Source organism: Eleutherodactylus coqui, chromosome 6 (genome assembly GCF_035609145.1).
Source record: "Eleutherodactylus coqui strain aEleCoq1 chromosome 6, aEleCoq1.hap1, whole genome shotgun sequence".
NCBI lineage: Eukaryota > Metazoa > Chordata > Amphibia > Anura > Eleutherodactylidae > Eleutherodactylus > Eleutherodactylus coqui.
Window position 1 is genome coordinate 91,224,347 of NC_089842.1, and position 22,439 is coordinate 91,246,785.

The 22,439-nt window shown below is 44.8% G+C and overlaps 1 protein-coding gene across 1 annotated transcript; it reads left to right on the plus strand.

The window, feature by feature from the left end:
* Window positions 1–319: 319 nt before the first annotated feature.
* LOC136631394 (carcinoembryonic antigen-related cell adhesion molecule 1-like) lies at window positions 320–22,168 on the plus strand. The gene is made up of 6 exons (XM_066605672.1): window positions 320–669; window positions 6,590–6,856; window positions 7,753–7,884; window positions 13,347–13,396; window positions 14,461–14,493; window positions 21,902–22,168. Exons 1-6 carry the CDS (start codon window positions 645–647, stop codon window positions 21,947–21,949), a joined length of 555 nt encoding a protein of 184 aa, XP_066461769.1. The 5' UTR covers window positions 320–644; the 3' UTR covers window positions 21,950–22,168.
* Window positions 22,169–22,439: the final 271 nt, after the last annotated feature.

The following is a 22,439-nucleotide window of genomic DNA, read 5'->3' on the forward strand; positions in this document are numbered from 1 at the left end:
GGTGGAAGCTCTTCTTTTGAAGCTAAGTTCTTTACTGTTTGGTTTGGTTTTGTTTCTCCTTTTGTTTTGTGCTAGGGCCTCCAGTGAGGGACTGGTCAGTGGCCCAGGTTCGAGTGCAGGCTCGCACTTATCAGCGCGGTCGGTCTGCCGAGTAGGGGACGGTAGGGAGAGCATTCCCCTTTAGTTTTTATTTCCTTTTGCACAGTTGTGCCTTTGATTTATGTTATTGAGGTTGCACGTTCTTAGGACGCAACAATCACTATGTGACGCTACAGTATAAAAGTACAAATCTGATTATATTTTCTCTTTTAGTTCTCCTCGGCCTGGCAGTGGATGTGACCAGCGGACAGCGAAGCGTCCAGCTGACCCCTCAGTATCCAGTTATTAATGGAGATGTCACGCTGAACGTTACTGGGATTACTGAGAAAATTGTCAGTTTTTCTTGGTACAAAGGACCTAGTACTTTAAACCAGGATGTGATCCTGACACATATTAGTGGTAGTAGTAACCCTACAATTACTGGATTTCATTACAATTCTAGGATCACATCTTTCAGTAATGGATCATTACAGATCAGAGATCTTCGAAACATAGATAGGGGAGATTATACAGTGAAATTACAGACAGTGAGCGCAGCACTGGACATGCCTGTGACCCTGACCGTCTATGGTGAGTATCACTTTCATCCTTTCCTTATGTTACGCAGCTCATGTATGGAAATTGTCCCAGAGAAAAGTTATCCTAAATGTCCATTATAACCAATTAAACATCAGCTTCTATTTCATAAACTGCATTGAAGATATAAACTATGGACTTTGATTGGCAAACAGTTGATACATGAGGCTTCGTTGATTGTTTCTCATCAAAATGGTTTATTCTTTGCAGAGTATAAATATAGAAAATAGAAAAAAAGGTGCCTGATGGGCATTTATGCCAAGAATTGTGACTGTAATAAGCGGGCATCCTCTACGTCTAGAGGAAAGAAGGGGGTTCTTTACTGTAGGAGCAGTGAGACTATGGAACTCTCTGCCTGAGGACATGGTGATGGTGAACTCACTAAAAATGTTCAAGAAGAGCCTGGACACCTTTCTTAAGTGTAATAATGTTACATGTTATAGTCATTGATTACTTCAGAAGGGTTGTTGATCCAGGGATTATTCTGATTGTCTGACCTGGAGTCAGGAATGAATTATTCCCCTAAAATGAGAAAAAGTGGCTTCTACCTCTTTGGGGTTTGCAGGATAATAAGCTGAACTGGATGGACATATGTCTTTTTTTAGCCTTACATACTATGTTTCTAAAATTCACAACCAAATAACCCTTGTATAATTGATAAAACCTAACATTTAATTACTAGTTAAAAGATCATAAACCTATTAAGTGCTGAATGAACACCAGCCTAAACAGGGCACCCACCCCAAAAAGGGTGATCTACAACCTCTCTGTAGAAACCCTTACTCTGAACAATAATAAGAGATGGTAAGATCAAAGGAAAGCACACAGTTACTGATGTATAAGCTACATTCCCCTTTACATACAGCACTCACAATAAAAGCAACATAAAGATATATCTAGGAAAAAATGCCCACAAAGAAACTCAAAAAGAGGAGAAAGAGAAAAAGGAAAATTTCAATCATAATATAAATAATGATATTTGCATGCTCTTTTAAAAGACAAATACAAAGCAAGATAAATCTGAAAACAAAATTCCAAATTTTGGTCAAACAATATGGGTCTCTCTCCCTTATTTCAAATATCAAGAGAGGCACTCATCAAGGATGTCTCTTCTAACCTCTCTTATTTCCTTTCAAAATGGAGTCCCTTGCACAACAACTGCAAAAACATCAACGGGTACAATAGATATCAATGACTTTAAGGTCAGTATTTATGCAGATGACATATTTATTTTGATGCTGCTTGCCTCTTTGCCACACATTATGGGAGTCCTATCTGAGTTTGGGCTCTTCTCAGGCCTGGTGGTGAGCCCATTCAAATCAGGGACCATGCAGACTGCACTAACAATCAAGGTTTAAAAATCTTATATACTCACACTTTAGGTTTCAATGAGTAAATTTGCATATGTTCCACCTCTATAACTATCCTAAAAAATCGCTATTATTAGTAAATATTTGGAAGACTGGTAGAAATATCATATCTCTTAGCTGGGCCATCTAACTGTATTTAAGATGTCAATTCTTCCAAAGTTGAAAACCGTTTTTAGAGCCCTGCCGACAAAAGTGACAGTGACCAGCAAGTCCCTAGAGCGAATCCAAGGATATAGTAATAAACCCATTTCGTCAGGCTCTAAGGCCCGAGCTTCAAAAACAGCACTTTACAGGTCCTCTAAGGGTGAAGAGCTCAGCTTTTCCAATTTAAAATTATACTATCACACTGTGCAAATTGCGCAAATCTCATCATGGAATTGTAATCCATTGACCGTAAAGTGGGTTTGATTTGAATCACTTACAATTTCCCCTCTCTCCTTAAATACACTAATGTATGTTCCTTCACTAAAAGGTCAAATCACAACTATTTCAAACAGAATAGTTCTACACTCTCCCCCCCCTCGCTCTGGCTTACATATAGAACTAGATATTAATCTCATCCCTATCTTCACTGCAATCCTGATTTTCCACCAGGCCATTCTTCCTTGGAGTTCTACTGGTGGTCCCAGATGGGCCTTAACACATTGGGCAATAAAATTGTTATACTTAAGGACTTGTGCTGAGAGTAGCACATTCCACATAGAGAAAATTTTGGGTATGTACAAATACGTAACCTTCTGTCAATTACTATATTTATCCCAAAAGACTTACAAATAGCTAGCTTTTACATATTATGATGTATCTTTTCTAGAAGCAAGGGTTTTTTTATCTTCCCTTTACAGCCACTTTAGATCCCTTTACTTTTCAGACTCTACTGCTATATAAACTCCTGGGAAGACTTAGGCTCCATGCCTGAAAAGTGTTTTTAGCAACAGATATTTGATAGGACTAGTGTAGTGACCCAGTACTTCATCCTGGTCCCCTCCATACATTAATGCCTTATGTTGATGCACTGTGCAAAGCTGTCTTGTCATTTCCAGTATGTGTGTTGCACAGCTGCAGTGCTTGAGAGGTTAATTGATAATAAAATCCAAAGCTTGCATGTAAATGTATCAAGTATGTCATGCCATGTGGTATGAGAGGAGGATATAAATGTGAGTGATTGAGAGCAGGAAGAGGTTCCATCTTCTGGAGTGGAAAGAGCCTAAAGTACAGAGCCACATGGTGGTACCTTCAGCCTTTACATGGTAAAGATAGAAGAAGAGGAGAGATTTTCCATACCAAATGTGATTGAATGTTAATGAAGTGAGCCCCAAGAAGGAGATAGAGTATTTGTGAGTAATAATTTTCCTTCAAGGCCAGTGCAGAGGTACTATCTACTCTTCTATTTTCCTGAACAGCCGTCTGAAGTCTGGATCACCGCATAGAGGTACACCCTTTATTTGTCACACCCACGCATCTCAAAGGCTGGGTGGAGGTACTACAAGATAATGATTTCTGTTCACACATGTGCGTCTTTGAACCTGTAAGAGCCGTGTGCAGGTACTAAGTTCTGAAGTCTATTCATTTACCTGCACTATGAAGTCTACAATTGAACTGCCTTGCATTGCTTATTTGTTATTCAAGTAAAGTTTATTCTGGGGTCTGACCATTCACAGAGATCCGTGGTACTTAAGAACTGTCTGTGGCTGAATTACTTATCCACTGAGGGTCATACCGGTGATTGAATGGTGGTGTCACGCATGACAACTACCCCCCCCCCCTCACCCCGTTATCCAGTTTGGTGGGCATTCCCTATCCTAGGGGTGTCAGAGGTGGACTGCAGTGTTACTCTGGCCTTGGCTGCGTGCATCCCTCCGGGAAGGAGCATGGTAAGTGCCACTGTGACAAGTCAGCACTTTACCCTCCCAGCTCCTCTCATATGTCAAGTGTTCGGGGTTTCCCTATGGGACGCTGCACTAGTACTATCTGTCCTTCTAATAACATTAAATAAACTTCCTACAAAATTATCACTAGATGGTACCTTACTCTGGAATGATTTGCCCAAATCTTCTCTGCATACCTCAATACATGTTTTCACAATTGTGGAAACTTTGTCACTCTGGTGCACATTCTCCAGTACTGCCCTGTAGCTCAGGCACACTGGAAAAGTAACCTAGAGGTACCCAGATGAGGTTAAAGCTCATGTTGAAGGGACATACTGGTGCTTGCAAGTTGCTTTTCCAGAATCACTCCAGAAGCTGATACTTCGTATGTTGATCCCGTATTTTTCTTGGGCAGGTGATCTAGTGTGTAGCATGTCTTCAGGGTAAAATCTCTGGCAACTGGCATATTCCTGGGTAAGAATGTGAGGGAAGAACAAATTTAGGGTAAGGGAAATTTCATCATAAGACTTTGTTGTGTGTTCCTTCTTGACTCTCTTTGGAAAGGAATACTCATTGTGAGAAACAGTCCAGCCATATAGCTTAGGAACCTCTGATATTAATTACTAAAGCAAAAGCTGCAGAACCCAACAGGGATGGCGTCTGCATATGAACTCGTAAAATGCGTTATATATTTGCTTTAGATCTGCTCAAGCATTCTTGGGTTATACATAAGGGGGACCACCAATCCATCATAAGAAAACCGCATTTTTGGAACAGTTTCTGGCCATTTTCTGGATTTAATATGATGGAGGTTGTATCAGCTTAGTTGGGAACTCCTACTTGTATAGGATCTTTTTTTGCCAATAGAACTGATGTTATGGGGTAGAATTGCCTTCTGGCCTGCACAATTGCCTGCAACAGATCCAAGAAGAGCTTTATGTTTTCATATGGTGGTGGCAGATTTGTGGATTTACTGACTCTACTCGTCAAGCTTCTTTGATGTCAAACAAGTGGTTGTGAATAATCACGTCTCTTGGGAGCATTTTCTGGGAGCATTCTGGGGCTCGGTAATTAGTGCGCTCTGTCGATTACCAGTTCTTTCTGACTTGCAGCACAGAGTAGAGCTTTAATAAATTGCTTAACATAGCCTGCTAGAGCTGCTGTAGAAATGGACTACACAATTCTTCTTATTTTTATGTTATTATGCCTGCTTCTGTCTTCTAAATCCGCCATTTTTATGTTAATGGATTCTAGCACTTCTGAGCTGATCACATGGTAGTGATCGTTAATCAGCTCATTGTGGGAGCTTGTAAATTCGATCATTTTTTTTCTAAGTGGGCTACTCTGGTTCTCATCTGGTTTATAATAGAATTGAATGTGGCATGCATCCCTGACAGATTTTTTTTTTGCAATGAACCTTTCACTGCTACTATCATCTTTCTGATAAAGTTCTCTGATTCAGCTTGATCTGTGCAAGCTATTTTTAATAAAGGATCATTTCTTCCTGGATTTCTTGTTTGATCCTCTGCTTACATGAGTCTTCCTCTATTTTAGATCTTCTTTTCTCTGGGCTGTCACTCTCAGAGCCTTTACTGCTGTCTCTTGAGCCTGAGCTCCCCCTGCATGTGTAATGAGCTTTTAACATGTAGGGGGTTCCTGCAGTAAAGGCAAAGCAGGAACTCACCTTTTCTTCTCTCTCCCTCCCTCATATGTGAGACTGCCTGTGTTCAGAGAGCGGGGGACAGGGGGAAGCCCTCTTACATACTGCTTCTGATCTCCCCTGGTCTGCCACCTCCAAATCTGAGTCCACTTTCCATCTTGAAGCTCCTGCTCTCCTTCGTTATCCTACAGTGAGCCTCCTTGGACCCGTTTTCACTGCTCTTCACCTCATTATTTGTTCCCCCTCCTTTGTCACCTGCTGTGGCTCACCAGCCGCCGCTAGTAAGTCAACTTACTTTCTCTTTCAGAGGTCCCGGTTCCCGATCCTCACTAGCAAGTGTCTTCTCGGGTCTCCATCCGGGGTCCAGCACCTCAATGGTTTCGTTTTCACCAGCGGGATTCTTGCGCATCAATATGATACGTGAGAAAAGATAGTACTTGCCCAATCGTTCTCACATGCACTTTTTCTTTGTGTGAGAAAGATAGGGCAGGGCCCATCTTCCTACTTTCTTTTTCAAACTCGCGCACAATTCACCTTGTTCCTGAACTACTATCACATGATAAATAACCTCTGTATTGCTAGGAAGTAGATCAAGTCGGGAGCAGAAATGCTGATGATGTGCCTAACTACATGCTGTATCTTCCAAGATATTGTCCATATACTATATGTGGCCACTTTTGAATCAAATTTCAGTGAGATGTAATTAATTATTCAGTGTGGAATCTCATTCATAATAGGAAACTTAACTTCATTGTAGGTTTTCATAAGAAGGACTGTCCGCACAGGACAATTCCTTCTTGGTAAAAGGGTTCCTGGTAATAAGCTGATCATAGTGTGTCCTGCTGCATCAGTGACTGTTAGATGAAGGGCCTGAATAAGGGATTGTATTAACAAAGAATAATCTCAACTGTGATTTACAGGTTATTCTAAGACACATGCGATTTGTGTTAAATTCTACTTTATATCTAAACAGGAAATCTTATATATGACAATTATCCCCTATGTTCATCAATTCACAGAGCCGGTCACTAAACCTAAAATCACAAGTCCCACCACCCAACCCAAGGAATATGACACATTCACCCTAACTTGTGACACTTCAAAACCCATGACTATAACGTGGACCAGGCGTGGCGCCCGCATCTCCTCCGAAGCCAGGTCATCTAGAGATAACAGTACTCTCACCTTCTCCAGTGTTAAACGAGGAGACTCAGGAGAATACCGGTGTGAAGCTCAGAACCTTGGCAGTAAGGAGTCCAGTGATCCCTATAAAGTATCTGTGGCCTGTAAGTAACCATAATACCATAATAGTTGTACTGCTGTGAATATCATAAACTGTATCTCCAATATATGTCTGCTGATATCCTAACTGACCCTGACATCAGATATCATGATGTTCTAATGACTGGAGCTGCCCGAAACATTACAAACATCATTAGATAGTAGATTCAAAAAAATATTCCACCAGTAGAACAGGAAAGAAAGTGGGGAAAGTTCTATTATACTGACAGATCTGAAGCTGAAAAGAAAAAAAAATAGTGTAAAAAAACATGAAAGACGACAAATTAAATTTTCAGGAGAATATCTATCATTGTTCAGCATTTAAAAGGTTACTGGCAGAAAATACTGTTAAAATCATTATGTTCAGCTGTGAATTCTCATGTTTGTTTTGGAGATGGCCCAGATGAGGCACAGATAGAAGGTGAATTATTAGTTGGTCTTGGTTCTTCCATCACATTAACATGTTCTGCTGATTCCGAACCAGATCCCGAATACCAATGGATATTCAATGGAAAAGTCTTAGAGCAAAAAATAAACAAATATAGTATTAGTAATGCTGAACCTAAGGATCAAGGACTGTATACGTGTGTGGTGAGGAACCCAGTGACCCTCCGCACTGCCGCTACCTCTGTAGATGTGATTGTGACTGCAGGTAAGAGTATAAAGAATTTGGTAAATCAGTCAGCAGTTTCATACTATTGTAATACAATCACATTGTAATGTTTGTGTTATTGCTGCAAGATTTGGACAACTTTCCCCCCACCCTTCACCTTCCCGTTGTTCTACTGAACCAAATTCAGATGACCCCAGAACAGAGGGGACAGTAACGTGTCACAGAAACATCTTTCTAAAAAATGTTCATGTTTATGAAAAATTTGATTTTTAATTATATTCTTTCTAGACACGATATCTGAAGAGTACAGTCACGTTGGACTTGTACTTGGCCTCACCTTTGCCATAATCCTGGGAGTTGTACTACTTATTGTTGGAAGTATCTGCTTATACAAGAAATTCTCGACAAGGAGGCTGAACGGTAAGAGGAGATGCTGATTAATACTGATAGAATTAGTAGCCATCACCAAGGTTTATGTTATTTAGTAGTAGAATTTACATGGAGAACACAGGCCTGCAGTGTGCAGTATACTCCACATTATCAGTATATAACCATGTAATAGTAATATAATCTGTTTTCCAAATAATTGCTATATATTATTTCTGTGGTGCTGTACATGTGCTTTATTTTTATATCATTTTTCGAATCAGGCTCTTTATAAAGAGGAAATATAAAAATAAATATATAAAATACATCCAAAAATGTTTTTCAATATATTTTTTAACCATATCCTAGAATTCGTTCTCAAGAGCTTCTTCAGACGACCGTATTTGTGTGCATTTTTGCCATGTGTAAAATATACGTGTGCAATGCGCAGAGAATAGAACCCATTGATGTCAGTGGGTTCATATTCATTAACGTCTTTTCTGCAGACAAAAAAAATAGCACCTGCTCTATCTCTACTGTGCAGCAAAGGCCTCTACAGAAGTCTATGGGTGGTGCACAAATCCGCGATATGCTGCACAACAGAACACATCTGGACATCATTAGGCTAAATAGCCTTTAAAATCAGGAGGGGGATGTTATATTCTTTGCGTATTGCGCCGCAAAGGCCTCTATAGAAATGTATGGATGGTGTGCAAATACGCAATACGCTGCAGAACAGGGTGGGGGTGTTATATTTGGAACACACAAATATGTTCGTCTGAATGAGCCCTAATGGTGTTGACTGAAAAAATCTCCTACTGCTTAGTGTTTATATGTGCTATGCAGACCAATGTATCTCTATAGTTACAGACTACAAAGAAACCCTGTGTGTTCTAATCCTAGAATCGTATGCTTATCTGTCCTCTATTTCTTCCTAACGGATGGTTTTCCAACAATATGACATTCCGGTTGCTTTTAGGGGGCGCTCATGAGCTTACTGCATAAGGGCTCAGTCACACAGGCGCATCGGCGCCCGTGTTACTGCAGGTAGCAGGCGGCCGTACATCAAGACGGACGTCTCTCTGCAGCCCCGGAGGAAAGAACATGTGACCGGCTTCATGGCCGGTCATGTGTTCTTTCATCAGCGCTGCAGAGAGACGTCCGTCTTCAGGTACGGCCGTATTCTTTCTGCAGTAACGGCTCAGTCACACGGGCGCATCGGCACTGGTGTACGGGTGCTGATGCGCCCGTGTGACTGAGCCCTCAGGTTCAATATATACATGGAAGTGAGTAATAACATAGTATGCAGTAGACTCTTAATTTGCATAGAAGTGGTTATGCAAAGATTATAGACTATAGCATCTCCAATCTGCTTTACCAGAAATCTATGCCAGCTCCTAGCCGAGATGTGCCTGAAGTATTAAGAGCCGCACACCTCTTTATATATAATGCATATCGTGCACTGATAAGTATGATATTAAGACCAGCATATGAAACACCGAGATTAAAGGGGTTTTCCAGGGAAATACTATTAATGACCTATCATCAAGATAGGTCACCAATAGTAGATCAACTGGGGTCCACCACTCAGGACCACGACCAATCAGCTAATTGGGTGCTACAGCTGCTGCTAGTGGGAGCTTGCTGCACACTGTTATACATTGAGCTCAATTTAAAACAGCATGCGTATGTGCTGCGTCCCATAGGGTGACCCCAGACACAAGGCACACATTGAGGAGCTGGGAGGGTAGAGTGGTCACTTGTCACAGTGGCACTTACCAGGCTCCCTCCTAGAGGCACACACGTAGTCTCGGCCAGAGCAGCGCTGGGCCTCTTCTGGACACCCCTAGGATAGGGATGCACAATAAACTGGAGGACAGGGATAGCAGATGTCACGGGTGACGCCACCATTCCGTTACCCACTGGTATGACCAGTGGTAAATAATGGAGCCGCAGACAAAAGTAACATACCTCAGGTCCCTGGGAACAGTCAGGGCCTAGCAAAACCTTACTTAACATAAATTCCAGAAGATGGTACAATTTACACAAATTGACAGTGCGGGTAAAGAAGCAGACTTGAGAGTACCTCCACCCGGAGATCCAGACTTCAGGGTGGCCCTATGTGAAAAGAAATATGTGTACCTTTACGCGGTGATCCCAGACTTCAGGACAGCCGGATGTGAAAAGCAAATGGGTGCATCACTACGCAGTGATCCCAAACTTCAGGATGGCTGCGTAGGAAAAATAATCACTGAGTACCTCTGCACTAGGCCTGGCTGTATGCTCCTTCTCTTAGTCACGCTCTCTTTCTCTCTCCCCTCTGCCACGGTTGCTGTCACACAGGTAGTCAGGAACCGCTCTACCTCTTCCATTCTTCACCACATGGGAGTTGAAGGTACCCCGACGTGGCTGGCACTCTCAGGAAACCAGAAGAAATGAAACTGCTTTCCTGCTCTCACACACTCCTATTTATATTCTCACTCATACCACGTGACAAGACAAATTGATACATTGCAAGCATCTCCCAGTCTCTTGCAAACACTTAACTCCTCATTTGCTGCAGCTGTGCAATATACATAACAGAATGACAAGACACTGTTGCACAGCGCACCAACTCAAGACATTACATGTATGATATTTATGAAGGGGACCAGGAATAGATGTACTGGACCACTACATATGCGCTGGCCCATTCACTTTAGGGCGGCTTCAGACAAGTGTAAGCGCAAAAATGCTCACTCCTGTGCAAAGTATTTGTACAGTGAAAGTGTTTTTGCACATTTACACAGGCACCGCTTGTTGACAAGGGCATTAAAATCCCCTCTGCCATGATTTAAATGGCTATTAGGCTAAATTAGGTGTCAGCGTTCATGGGTATGTGCAACGTTTTGCACATACCAGCGTTCACATGTGTGTACATTTGCGCACCACCATAATATCCTATCAGGACCTTTGGTGCACAAATCTGCACAAACAGAAAGCTTGTTGCAATTTTTTCACGCATGAAAACAATGGGTTCTATTATATTATCTGTGCAATGTGCCCTAAGGGCTTCTGCTGATAAGCGTAGACAAAGTTACGATAGCATGACACACAGTTACGCGCAAACCCCCATAGACTCCTATTGAGTCTGAGATCGCAAATGCGCACAAAAATAGAGCATGTCGTATATTTTTCCACCTGAAAACATTGAATGTGAGGGAACCCATTGGAATTAATAGGTTCCTTTGTCTGCATTTTGCGCATGTGAGTTTGAAAAAAAAAAAACCCTGAGAAGATAGGTACCAACTAGAGATGAGCGAGCATACTCGTCCGAGCTTGATACTCGTTCGAGTATTAGGGTGTTCGAGATGCTCGTTACTCGTAACGAGTACCATGCGGTGTTCAGGTTACTTTCATTTTCTTCCCTGACAAATTTGCGCGCTTTTCTTGCCAATAGAAGGACAGGGAAGGCATTACAACTTCCCCCTGCAACGTTCCAGCCCTATACCACCCCCCTGCAGTGAGTGGCTGGCGAGATTAGGTGTCACCCGAGTATTAAAATCTGCCCACTCGCGGCTCGCCACAGATGCGTTCTGACATAGTTCAGGGAAAGTGCTGCTGATGCCGGAGCTGCTATAGGGAGAGCGTTAGGAGTGATTTTAGGCTTCAAGAACCCCAACGGTCCTTCTTAGGCCATAGAAATCGCAGATCGCACCTATGTGCGATCTGCGATTTCTGTTCTCTCTTCTGTATGCGCTCAATGGGGCCGGCGGCAGCAGCGCCGACCCCATTGAGAACATATAGAAGACTAATCATTCTTCTCTTCCACAGCTGTAACAGCTGTGGCAGAGAAGAACGATGTTTGTCCATTGAATTCAATGGAGCCGGCAATACAGCAGGTTCCACTGAAAGCAATGGGCTGCCGGTGTGCGCGGGATGAATTGTCGGGAAGGGCTTAAATATATAAGCCCTTCCCTGCAATTCATCCAGAAATGTGTTACAATAAAAATATATACCGGCGTATAAGGCGACGGGGCGTATAAGACGACCCCCCAACTGTCACCTTATACGCCGGCAATACAGTGGAGCAAAGAATAAAAATCATTACTCACTTCTCCTGGTGTTCTGCGCCGCTCCTGCAGGCTGTCGCTCCCTCCTGGTTCCCGGCAGAGCATTGCTGTCTCTACGAAGGGCTTTGAATCCCTGCCTCCAGAAACACATGTGCCTTTAGCCAATCACAGCCAATGACAATGATGTCATTGAATGGCTGTGATTGGCTGAAGGCACGTGTGTTTCTGGAGGCGGGGATTTCAACCACTGCGTCCAGAAAGCAATGCTCTGCCAGGGACCAGGAGGGAGCGACAGCCTGCAGCAGCACCGCAGAAGCATCGGTGAAGTGAGTAATGATTTTTATTCTTTGCTCCACTGTATTACCGGCGTATAAGGTGACAGTTGGGGGGTCGTCTTATACGCCCCGTCGCCTTATACGCCGGTATATATTTTTATTGTAACACATTTCTGGATGAATTGCAGGGAAGGGCTTATATATTTAAGCCCTTCCCGACAATTCATCCCGCAATCGCCGGCAGCCCATTGCTTTCAGTGGAACCTGCTGTATTGCTGGCTCTATAGAATTCAATGGGCAAACATCGTTCTTCTCTGCCACAGCTGTTACAGTTATGGCAGAGGAGAACGATCTTTATGCTGACAGTGGGGGGGGGGGGGGCACTCTTGCCGCTATTGTGGCTTAATAGTGGGACCTGGGAACTTGAGATGCAGCCCAACATGTAGCCCCTCGCCTGCCCTATCTGTTGCTGTGTCATTCCCATCACTTTCTTGAATTGCCCAGATTTTCACAAACGAAAACCTTAGCGAGCATCGGCGATATACAAAAATGCTCGGGTCGCCCATTGACTTCAATGGGTTTCGTTACTCGAAACGAACCCTCGAGCATCGCGAAAATTTAGTCCCGAGTAACGAGCACCCGAGCATTTTGGTGCTCGCTCATCTCTAGTACCAACCGATCTTTTCCGCACGTAGTATTCACTACGTATTGGAAAGATAGGACAGGTCCTCTTTTTTTTCACCTGTACAATTAATGGTCGAGAATCCTGATGGTGAAAACTAAACCACTGAAATCCATTGATATCAGTAGTTTGTTTCGCCCTGTTATGCAGACATGATAAGGGAACAAAACTATGTCTGAATCTGCAGTGAGGGCTCCTTCAGAAATTTTTATGTGCGTATTTGTGCACACAAAATACAAAGAATAGGACCCATTGATTTCAGTGGGTTAATTCCCACTCACTATTTTTGCACAAGCATTTCTTGCAAGTAAAAAAATGGGACCTGCTCTATTTTCCTACGTATTTGCACCCCAACAAAGGAATGGTACAATACAAAGTTAAAACAAAATGTTTCAGAATTGTTGTCTCATAGGGAATACAAGTATTTAGAAAAAGAGACATGTCAGAAGAGCTCACAGGTCTCCTATAAATGATAATTTCTTATGATGCCTTATCATCTCTCCCCAGAGTCTTTGGAGACTAGACAGAAAGACATCCCAGTTTATGAAAATGTGCAGGTACAGTATGTGAAGATGTCACAACACATGGATGCTGCAATACTGCCATAAAAACAGAAATACGTGACAATGTTTATCATAATCCCATATTGTTCCTCTAGTCCAGCACTTGACACTCCAACTCTGAGTCAACTGTTATACAGGGTGGAGCGCGGTAATTTGCTAATTTGGGAGTGAAATAAAAAAATAATGAACTTGTAAAAACTTTATTTTATATTTTATTTACATTGAACAGTAGTGGAATTTACAAATTATTTGGTTTTAAATATTGTATCTGGCAAATGTTGACCTTCGCTATCCACACACTGCTGCATACGTTGCATTGCAATGATCGAGTGGTTATTTGAAAAATACGCTTCAACACAAAATGAACGCTCCTCACGTGTCCACTGCATGATGGCAACTGAAAAGCAGCTGCAGACAAACTTCCCGTCAGCCACTATAAGCAACGCCCACTCTCCCCTCTCTTCGACCAACAGCGCTGCCACAACCTGCAACTCAAAAAAGCAACACCCTGGAAGACCTAAGGAACAATATTGACGCTGAGATTGCCAGAATACCAGTCGACATGCTTGAAAGAGTGCATGAGAACTTCAGAAAACGTATGCAGCAGTGTGTGGATAGCGAAGGTCAACATTTGCCAGATACAATATTTAAAACCAAATAATTTGTAAATTCCACTACTGTTCAATGTAAATAAAATATAAAATAAAGTTTTTACAAGTTCATTATTTTTTTATTTTACTCCCAAATTAGCAAATTTCCGCGCTCCACCCTGTAGATAGCAAGAACCAGCTGGAAAAAAGAATATCTTGTATATCCATATGTTCTATAGATACCATAGTCACATATATTTCACTGTTCGGGTTTAAACACATGGCCGTGATTTTGGAACGTTTTGTGGGCGTGAAAATTTTTAAAATTAGAAATGTAAAGAATTTATGTAGTCATGGGGAATCTCCTTACTGACTTCTTTCATCTATATGAACTGCCTAAAAGATTTCTACCAATAAACTCCTATACTGATATGGCATATCTCTTCCCACCTTTCTTTATATTTGCAGGCACCACAGGTTAAGGAAGAATCAACATATACGGTGAGCAAAGAAACTTTTGCGTTTTTTTCAATGAGCTATGACCACTATATACGGAGTTAGATCTTTTTTTCTTATTACATGTATTTTATAGCATTGTCATTAGATATGTCACAGAATTGCGGTTCGTGGAGGATCCAGTAGTGATTGCATTGCCAAAGAACTACATTTTATGGAACTATTTGCATATCAAACTGTTGCACCATGAAGAGCAATTCAGGAGAACTCCTCAGCAAATTTCTCGATCTGTTATGAAGTCCCGCACCTGGCAACTTGATGTACTATTCTAAAATGGTTGTCCATTGTGGAAGCTCCTGTCTATAAGCCCTGTTGGAATGTATTGATGTAGGGATTCCTCTTTAATAGCCAGAGTGGAAGGCCGGTGACTACATTTACCCTACAATGTCTCCCATGAAAACCATTTAAAAGGAGTTGTCTTATGACAGCCCTTACATGAAAAAGCATCCCCAGCCACATCCTAACTTTCTTGAAGTGTGGGACAAGAAAATACCAAAGGGCATACATGAGCACCTCCACTCCCATTCACTTTAATGGTACTGCCAGTGAATAGTGCACTTAGGCCTCATACACACGGGCAAATTGAATTGCGGATGCCGCACTTGTCAATAGGCGTGGGCGATACGCTGCTCAATGTGCCCATTGATGTGTATGGAGATTCTTCTCTCCACACACACAAGCAGATTTTATTTGCGGCAGCTACATGCCAAAATAAAATCGCAGCATGCTCTATTTTCAGAGCGGATACGCAGGACGGCTTCCATTGAAGTCAATGAAAACTGTCCCTGCAGTGGCACTTCTGGAATGAGCATTGCGAAGTGTCGCTGATCCGTGTCATTGCCCTAGGCAACGGCGCAGAGAAATCTGTACTGCACATGTGCGCAGGAGCACCCGCAGCACATCCACAGTATAGAAGAAGAATTCATTTAACAGGTACACAGGGTTGCCATCAGTGGGCACGGGAGCATTCCGTGCGGGATATCCCACACGGAATCCATGCATGCCCATGTGCATGAGGCCTTAGTGTATAGAATATAAATGACAAGGCAAAGCAAACATACTGTATATACTGTACTAGCAGAATTACTCAGCTTCGCCCAGGTCCATTTCCTGTAACTGTTTGTTGTTTGTTCATGTGGTTTAAAACTTTCTTTTCTTACTACTCATATGAAGCCAACATAATAAACATAACAAAAAGTACAATCCGTTTACGGCAAGAAAAGACAAATAGCTGGGTTGTTATGCGCAGAAATTTGACGTCTCGACAGAGGCATTCTGAAGAGATTTTCGTTAAAGGGATTGTGCGGTTTCTAGACAACACTACTGCAGAAGGACTCCCTGTATTAAAATAATACAGTGAACTATACTTACACCTCTGTGGCCACCGAGATCCAGCACTGCAGCCCCGCTGTGGTCCCAGTGATTGTTGTGACAGATGATGTCACAGGAAATCAAGGGACCACTGCAGCCAATGAGACGCTGCAGCATCACTTCTTGTTCTCCTGGCATTGGAGCTCACATCCTGAGTGCCATGATGCCAGGAGTTCAGGGACATGATGCCGCAGCCTCTCATTGGCTGCAACAGTCATCTGATTTCCTATGACATCAAATGTCACAGAAATCACTGGGAGCACAGTGGGGCTGCAGCGCTGGATCCCAGCAACCATAGAGGGGCAAGTATAGTTCACTTTATTATTTTAATACAGGAGTTCCTATTGAAGCGGGGTAGTACAGGAAGCAGAAAATCAATTTAATATTTGCATTTGTGTTCAGATTTTTGTGGATATGTCAAGAACAATAGATTTTAGAGAGCTAAAGCTTAGTTCAAAATATTCTGAAGCACCTGATTTCCCTCTGTGGCAAATGTTGTGTAGTATGGTCCAGTCGCTTGGCCGTGCATAAAGCATAGACAACAGAAATTAATTTAAATACATATTATATTAGGAATATATATATTCCTAATACAATTCCCATACTTGTCTGATGATGAAGCACACTTACGGAATATAAATATATTTCACACTTTGCATCATGTTTAGAGATGAGCGAACGTACTCGTCCGAGCTTGATACTCGTTCGAGTATTAGCGTGTTCGAGATGCTCGTTACTCGTGACGAGTACCACGCGATGTTCGAGTTACTTTCACTTTCATCTCTGAGACGTTAGCGCGCTTTTCTGGCCAATAGAAAGACAGGGAAGGCATTACAGCTTCCCCCTGCGACGTTCAAGCCCTATACCACCCCCCTGCAGTGAGTGGCTGGCGAGATCAGGTGTCACCCGAGTATAAAAATCGCCCCTCCCGCGGCTCGCCACAGATTTATTCTGACATAGATGAGGGAAAGTGCTGTTGGTGCCAGAGCTGCTATAGGGAGAGAGTTAGGAGTATTTTAGGCTTCAAGAACCCCAACGGTCCTTCTTAGGGCCACATCTAACTGTGTGCAGTAGTGTGGAGGCTGCTTTTTGCAGTGTTGCACTTTTTTTTTTTTTTTGTATATCGACCGTGCAGAGCATTGCGCCCTGCAGTAATTATACATACTCCAGGGCCAGTAGTGGTGGTGAGGCAGGGACAGAAGACATATATTTATTGAATATAGGCAGTGGGCCTTTCCAAAAACATTTGGGAAAAAAAATCTATTTGGGCTGCCTGTAACTGTCCTCAGTGTACTGGGTCTGTGCTGGGTGTAGTTGTCCTCCTAATTCATACGCAGCCAGCTAAGTGTTACAGCAGGCTTGCGCAAAATTATTTCCTGGCTCTGTGTTGGCTGTTACATCACCGCTGTATTCCAGTCCACAGTGCAACAGTCTGCAGTTATTTTACATACTCCAGGGCCAGTAGTGGTGAGGCAGGGACAGAAGACATATATTTATTGAATATAGGCAGTGGGCCTTTCCAAAAACATTTGGGAAAAAAAATCTATTTGGGCTGCCTGTGACTGTCCTCAGTGTACTGGGTCTGTGCTGGGTGTAGTTGTCCTCCTAATTCATACGCAGCCAGCTAAGTGTTACAGCAGGCTTGCGCAAAATTATTTCCTGGCTCTGCTGTATGTTCCGTAAGCGAAGTCAGCCTCCAACCACAGGCCAATAAGTGGCACATTTAATTAATTACAGTGTTCTGTTTCTGCACTACTGGTAATACAGCATGCTGAGGGGTAGGGGTAGGCCTAGAGGACGTGGACGCGGGCGAAGACGTGGAGGCCCAAGTCAGGGTGTGGGCACAGGCCGAGCTAGTGTGGTGGCCAGGGGTAGAGGCAGGGCCAGACCGAATAATCCACCAACTGTTTCCCAAAGCGCCCCCTCGCGCCATGCCACCCTGCAGAGGTCAAGGTGCTCTACGGTGTGGCAGTTTTTCACAGAGACGCCTGACGACCGACAAACAGTGGTGTGCAACCTTTGTCGCGCCAAGATCAGCTGGGGAGCCACCACCACCAGCATGCGCAGGCATATGATGGCCAAGCACCCCACAAGGTGGGACGAAGGCCGTTCACCGCCTCCGGTTTGCACCACTGCCTCTCCCCATGTGCCCCAACCTGCCACTGATATCCAACCCCCCTCTGAGGACACAGGCACTACCGTCTCCTGGCCTGCACCCACACCCTCACCTCCGCTGTTCTCGGCCCCATCCAGCAATATCTCTCAGCGCAGCGTCCAGACGTCGCTAGCGCCACTGTTTGAGCGCAAGCGCAAGTACGCCGCCACGCACTCGCACGCTCAAGCGTTAAACGTGCACATTGCCAAATTTATCAGCCTAGAGATGCTGCCGTATAGGCTTGTGGAAACGGAGGCTTTCAAAAGCATGATGGCGGCGGCGGCCCAGCGCTACTTGGTTCCCAGTCGCCACTACTTTTCCCGATGTGCCGTCCCAGCCCTGCACGACCACGTCTCCCGCAACATTGTACGCGCCCTCACCAACGCGGTTACTGGCAAGGTCCACTTAACAACGGACACGTGGACAAGCACAGGCGGGCAGGGCCACTATATCTCCCTGACGGCACATTGGGTGAATTTAGTGGAGGCTGGGACAGAGTCAGAGCCTGGGACCGCTCACGTCCTACCCACCCCCAGAATTGCGGGCCCCAGCTCGGTGGTGGTATCTGCGGCGGTGTATGCTTCCTCCACTAAACCACCCTCCTCCTCCTCCAATACAACCTCTGTCTCGCAATCAAGATGTGTCAGCAGCAGCACGTCGCCAGCAGTCGGTGTCGCGCGGCGTGGCAGCACAGCGGTGGGCAAGCGTCAGCAGGCCGTGCTGAAACTACTCAGCTTAGGAGAGAAGAGGCACACGGCCCACGAACTGCTGCAGGGTCTGACAGAGCAGACCGACTGCTGGCTTGCGCCGCTGAGCCTCCAACCGGGCATGGTCGTGTGTGACAACGGCCGTAACCTGGTGGCGGCTCTGCAGCTCGGCAGCCTCACGCACGTGCCATGCCTGGCCCATGTCTTTAATTTGGTGGTTCAGCGCTTTCTGAAAAGCTACCCACACTTGTCATACCAGCTCGGAAAGGTGCGCCGGGTCAACCCTGCAACATCGGTTTAATCTGCCAGTGCACCGACTACTGTGCGACGTGCCCACACGGTGGAACTCTACGCTCCACATGTTGGCCAGGCTCTATGAGCAGCGTAGAGCTATAGTGGAATACCAACTCCAACATGGGCAGCGTAGTGGGAGTCAGCCTCCTCAATTCTTTACAGAAGAGTGGGCCTGGTTGGCAGACATCTGCCAGGTCCTTGGAAACTTTGAGGAGTCTACCCAGGTGGTGAGCGGCGATGCTGCAATGATTAGCGTCACCATTCCTCTGCTATGCCTCTTGAGAAGTTCCCTGCAAAGCATAAAGGCAAATGCTTTGCACTCGCAAACGGAGGCGTGGGAAGACAGTATGTCGCTGGATAGTCAGAGCACCCTCATGTCTATATCTCAGCGCGTTGAGGAGGAGGAGGAGGGGGAGGAGCATGAGGAGGAGGGGGAAGAGACAGCTTGGCCCACTGCTGAGGGTACACATGCTGCTTGCCTGTCATCCTTTCAGCGTGTATGGCCGGAGGAGGAGGAGGAGGAGGATCCTGAAAGTGATCTTCCTAGTGAGGATAGCCATTTGTTGCGTACAGGTACCCTGGCACACATGGCTGACTTCATGTTAGGATGCCTTTCTCGTGACCCTCATGTTACACGCATTCTGGCCACTACGGATTACTGGGTGTACACACTGCTCGACCCACAGTATAAGGAGAACCTTTCCACTCTCATTCCCGAAGAGGAAAGGGGTTCCAGAATGATGCTATACCACAGGGCGCTGGTGGACAAACTGATGGTAAACTTCCAATCCGACAGCGCTAGTGGCAGAAGGCGCAGTTCCGAGGGCCAGGTAGCAGGGGAGGCGCAGAGATCAGGCAGCATGTACAGCGCAGGCAGGGGAACATTCTCCAAGGCCTTTGCCAGCTTTATGGCTCCCCAGCAAGACTGTGTCACCGCTCCCCAGTCAAGGCTGAGTTGGCGGGAGCACTGTAAAAGGATGGTGAGGGAGTACGTAGCCGATCGCACGACCGTCCTCAGTGACGCCTCTGCCCCCTACAACTACTGGGTGTCGAAGCTGGACACGTGGCCTGAACTAGCGCTGTATGCCCTGGAGGTGCTTGCTTGTCCTGCAGCTAGCGTCTTGTCAGAGAGGGTGTTTAGTGCGGCTCGGGGAATCATCACGGAAAAGCGTACCCGCCTGTCAACCGACAGTGCCGACAGGCTTACACTCATCAAGATGAACAAAGCCTGGATTTCCCCAGACGTCTCTACTTCACCAGCGGACAGCAGCGATACCTAAGCAATACGTAGGCTGCACCCGCGGATGGAAGCATTATTCTCTATCACCATCAAAAACGGGGCCATTTTTGCTTCATCAATCTGTGTATAATATTCTTCCTCCTCCTCCTGCTCCTCCTCCTGAAACCTCACATAATCACCCCGAACGGGCAATTTTTCTTAGGCCCACAAGGCTCAGTCATATAATTTTTCTAAACAATTTTACGTTTCAATGCTCATTAAAGCGTTGAAACTTTCACCTGAACCAATTTTTATTTTAACTGGGCTGCCTCCAGGCCTAGTTACCAATTAAGCCACATTAACCAAAGCGATTAATGGGTTTCACCTGCCCTCTTGGTTGGGCATGGGCAATTTTTCTGAGGTACATTAGTACTGTTGGTACACCAATTTTTTGGGGCCCTCGCCTACAGTGTAATCCAATTCATTTTTAGCCCACCTGCATTACAGCTGACGTTACATCAGCTGTGTTGGGCACTGCAATGGGATATATTTATGTACCGCCGGTGGGTTCCAGGGAGCCACCCATGCCGTGGGTCCACACGGAGTTGTAACTACATGTGTCCACTTCTAAAGAACCCCAGTCTGACTGGGGCATGCAGTTTGGGCCGAAGCCCACCTGCATTTAATCGGACGTTACCTCAGCTGTGATGGGCACTGCAATGGGATACGTTTATGTACAGCCGGTGGGTTCTAGGGAGCCACCCATGCTGTGGGTGCACACGGAATTCCCATTGCGGAGTTGTACCTGCCTGTGACTATTTATAAAAAAAACGCGGTCTGACTGGGGCATGCAGACACCTTGACAGAATGAATAGTGTGTGGCACATAGGTTCCCCATTGCTATGCCCACGTGTGCAGCTTCTGATGGCGGTGGCACAGGATTATATTTCTCATTGCTTCTGTACAGCCTTGTGGGCTATCGCCCTGCCCCTTAAAGAGGGTCTCTGCCTAGCCGTGCCAACCCTCTGCAGTGTGTGCCTGCGGTTCCTCCTCGTGGCAGACGCACTTATAAATAGACATGAGTGTGGCGTGGCATGAGGGCAGCTGAAGGCTGCGCAGGGACAATTTGGTGTGCGCTGTGGACACTGGGTCGTGCAGGGGGGGGGTTGGGCAGCATGTAACCCAGGAGAAGTGGCAGCGGAGTGTCATGCAGGCAGTGATTGTGCTTTGTTGGAGGTAGTGTGGTGCTTAGCTAAGGTATGCATTGCTAATGAGGGCTTTTCAGAAGTAAAAGTTGTTGGGGGGGGGGGCACTCTTGCCGCTATTGTGGCTTAATAGTGGGACCTGGGAACTTGAGATGCAGCCCAACATGTAGCCCCTCGCCTGCCCTATCCGTTGCTGTGTCGTTCCCATCACTTTCTTGAATTGCCCCGATTTTCACAAATGGAAACCTTAGCGAGCATCAGCGATATACAAAAATGCTCGAGTCGCCCATTGACTTCAATGGGGTTCATTACTAGAAACGAACCCTCGAGCATCGCGATAATTTCGTCCCGAGTAACGAGCACCCGAGCATTTTGGTGCTCGCTCATCTCTAATCATGTTCTATTTATTTTGTTGTTTTAGTAGTAATTTATTATCTTGCAGGATTTGCAGTTCAGATCTGAGGATACATACACTGATCTGAGAAGATAAGATCCTTCTATCGTTCTCACACAGGAACATCTGTATTCATTGGAAGTGAATGATGACTCCAGCCAAATCTCAGCACGGACTGGAGTTCTCCATCTTCTTCCCAAGTCATACCTCTATTGTATTCACTTTATAGTCACTTTAGATATCCTTGTGTATGCAGTGCTGAAGTGAAGGGGGCAGGGTGGTCCCCACTTTTACCTGTGAGTTTATATGTTCCAATAAAATGGTGTTGGATGAATACAGTGGACATGTGTTTCCTCACTACAAACAGCCATTGAATAACATTCCCAATATTGGGCTCTGCTCACATTTGTGTCCTGGGTTTCCATTTTTCTGTTCATTCACAGGAGTAGAAAAACTGAACCACTGCTGGTAAACGATCCCTCTTATGATAGAACCGAATGAAGCTGGATGGGCCCCTTTTGTCTATAATCGTGTTCATCCAGCTTCCATCATGCCCTCCAGCATTTAGTTTAATCTGAAGGTTGCG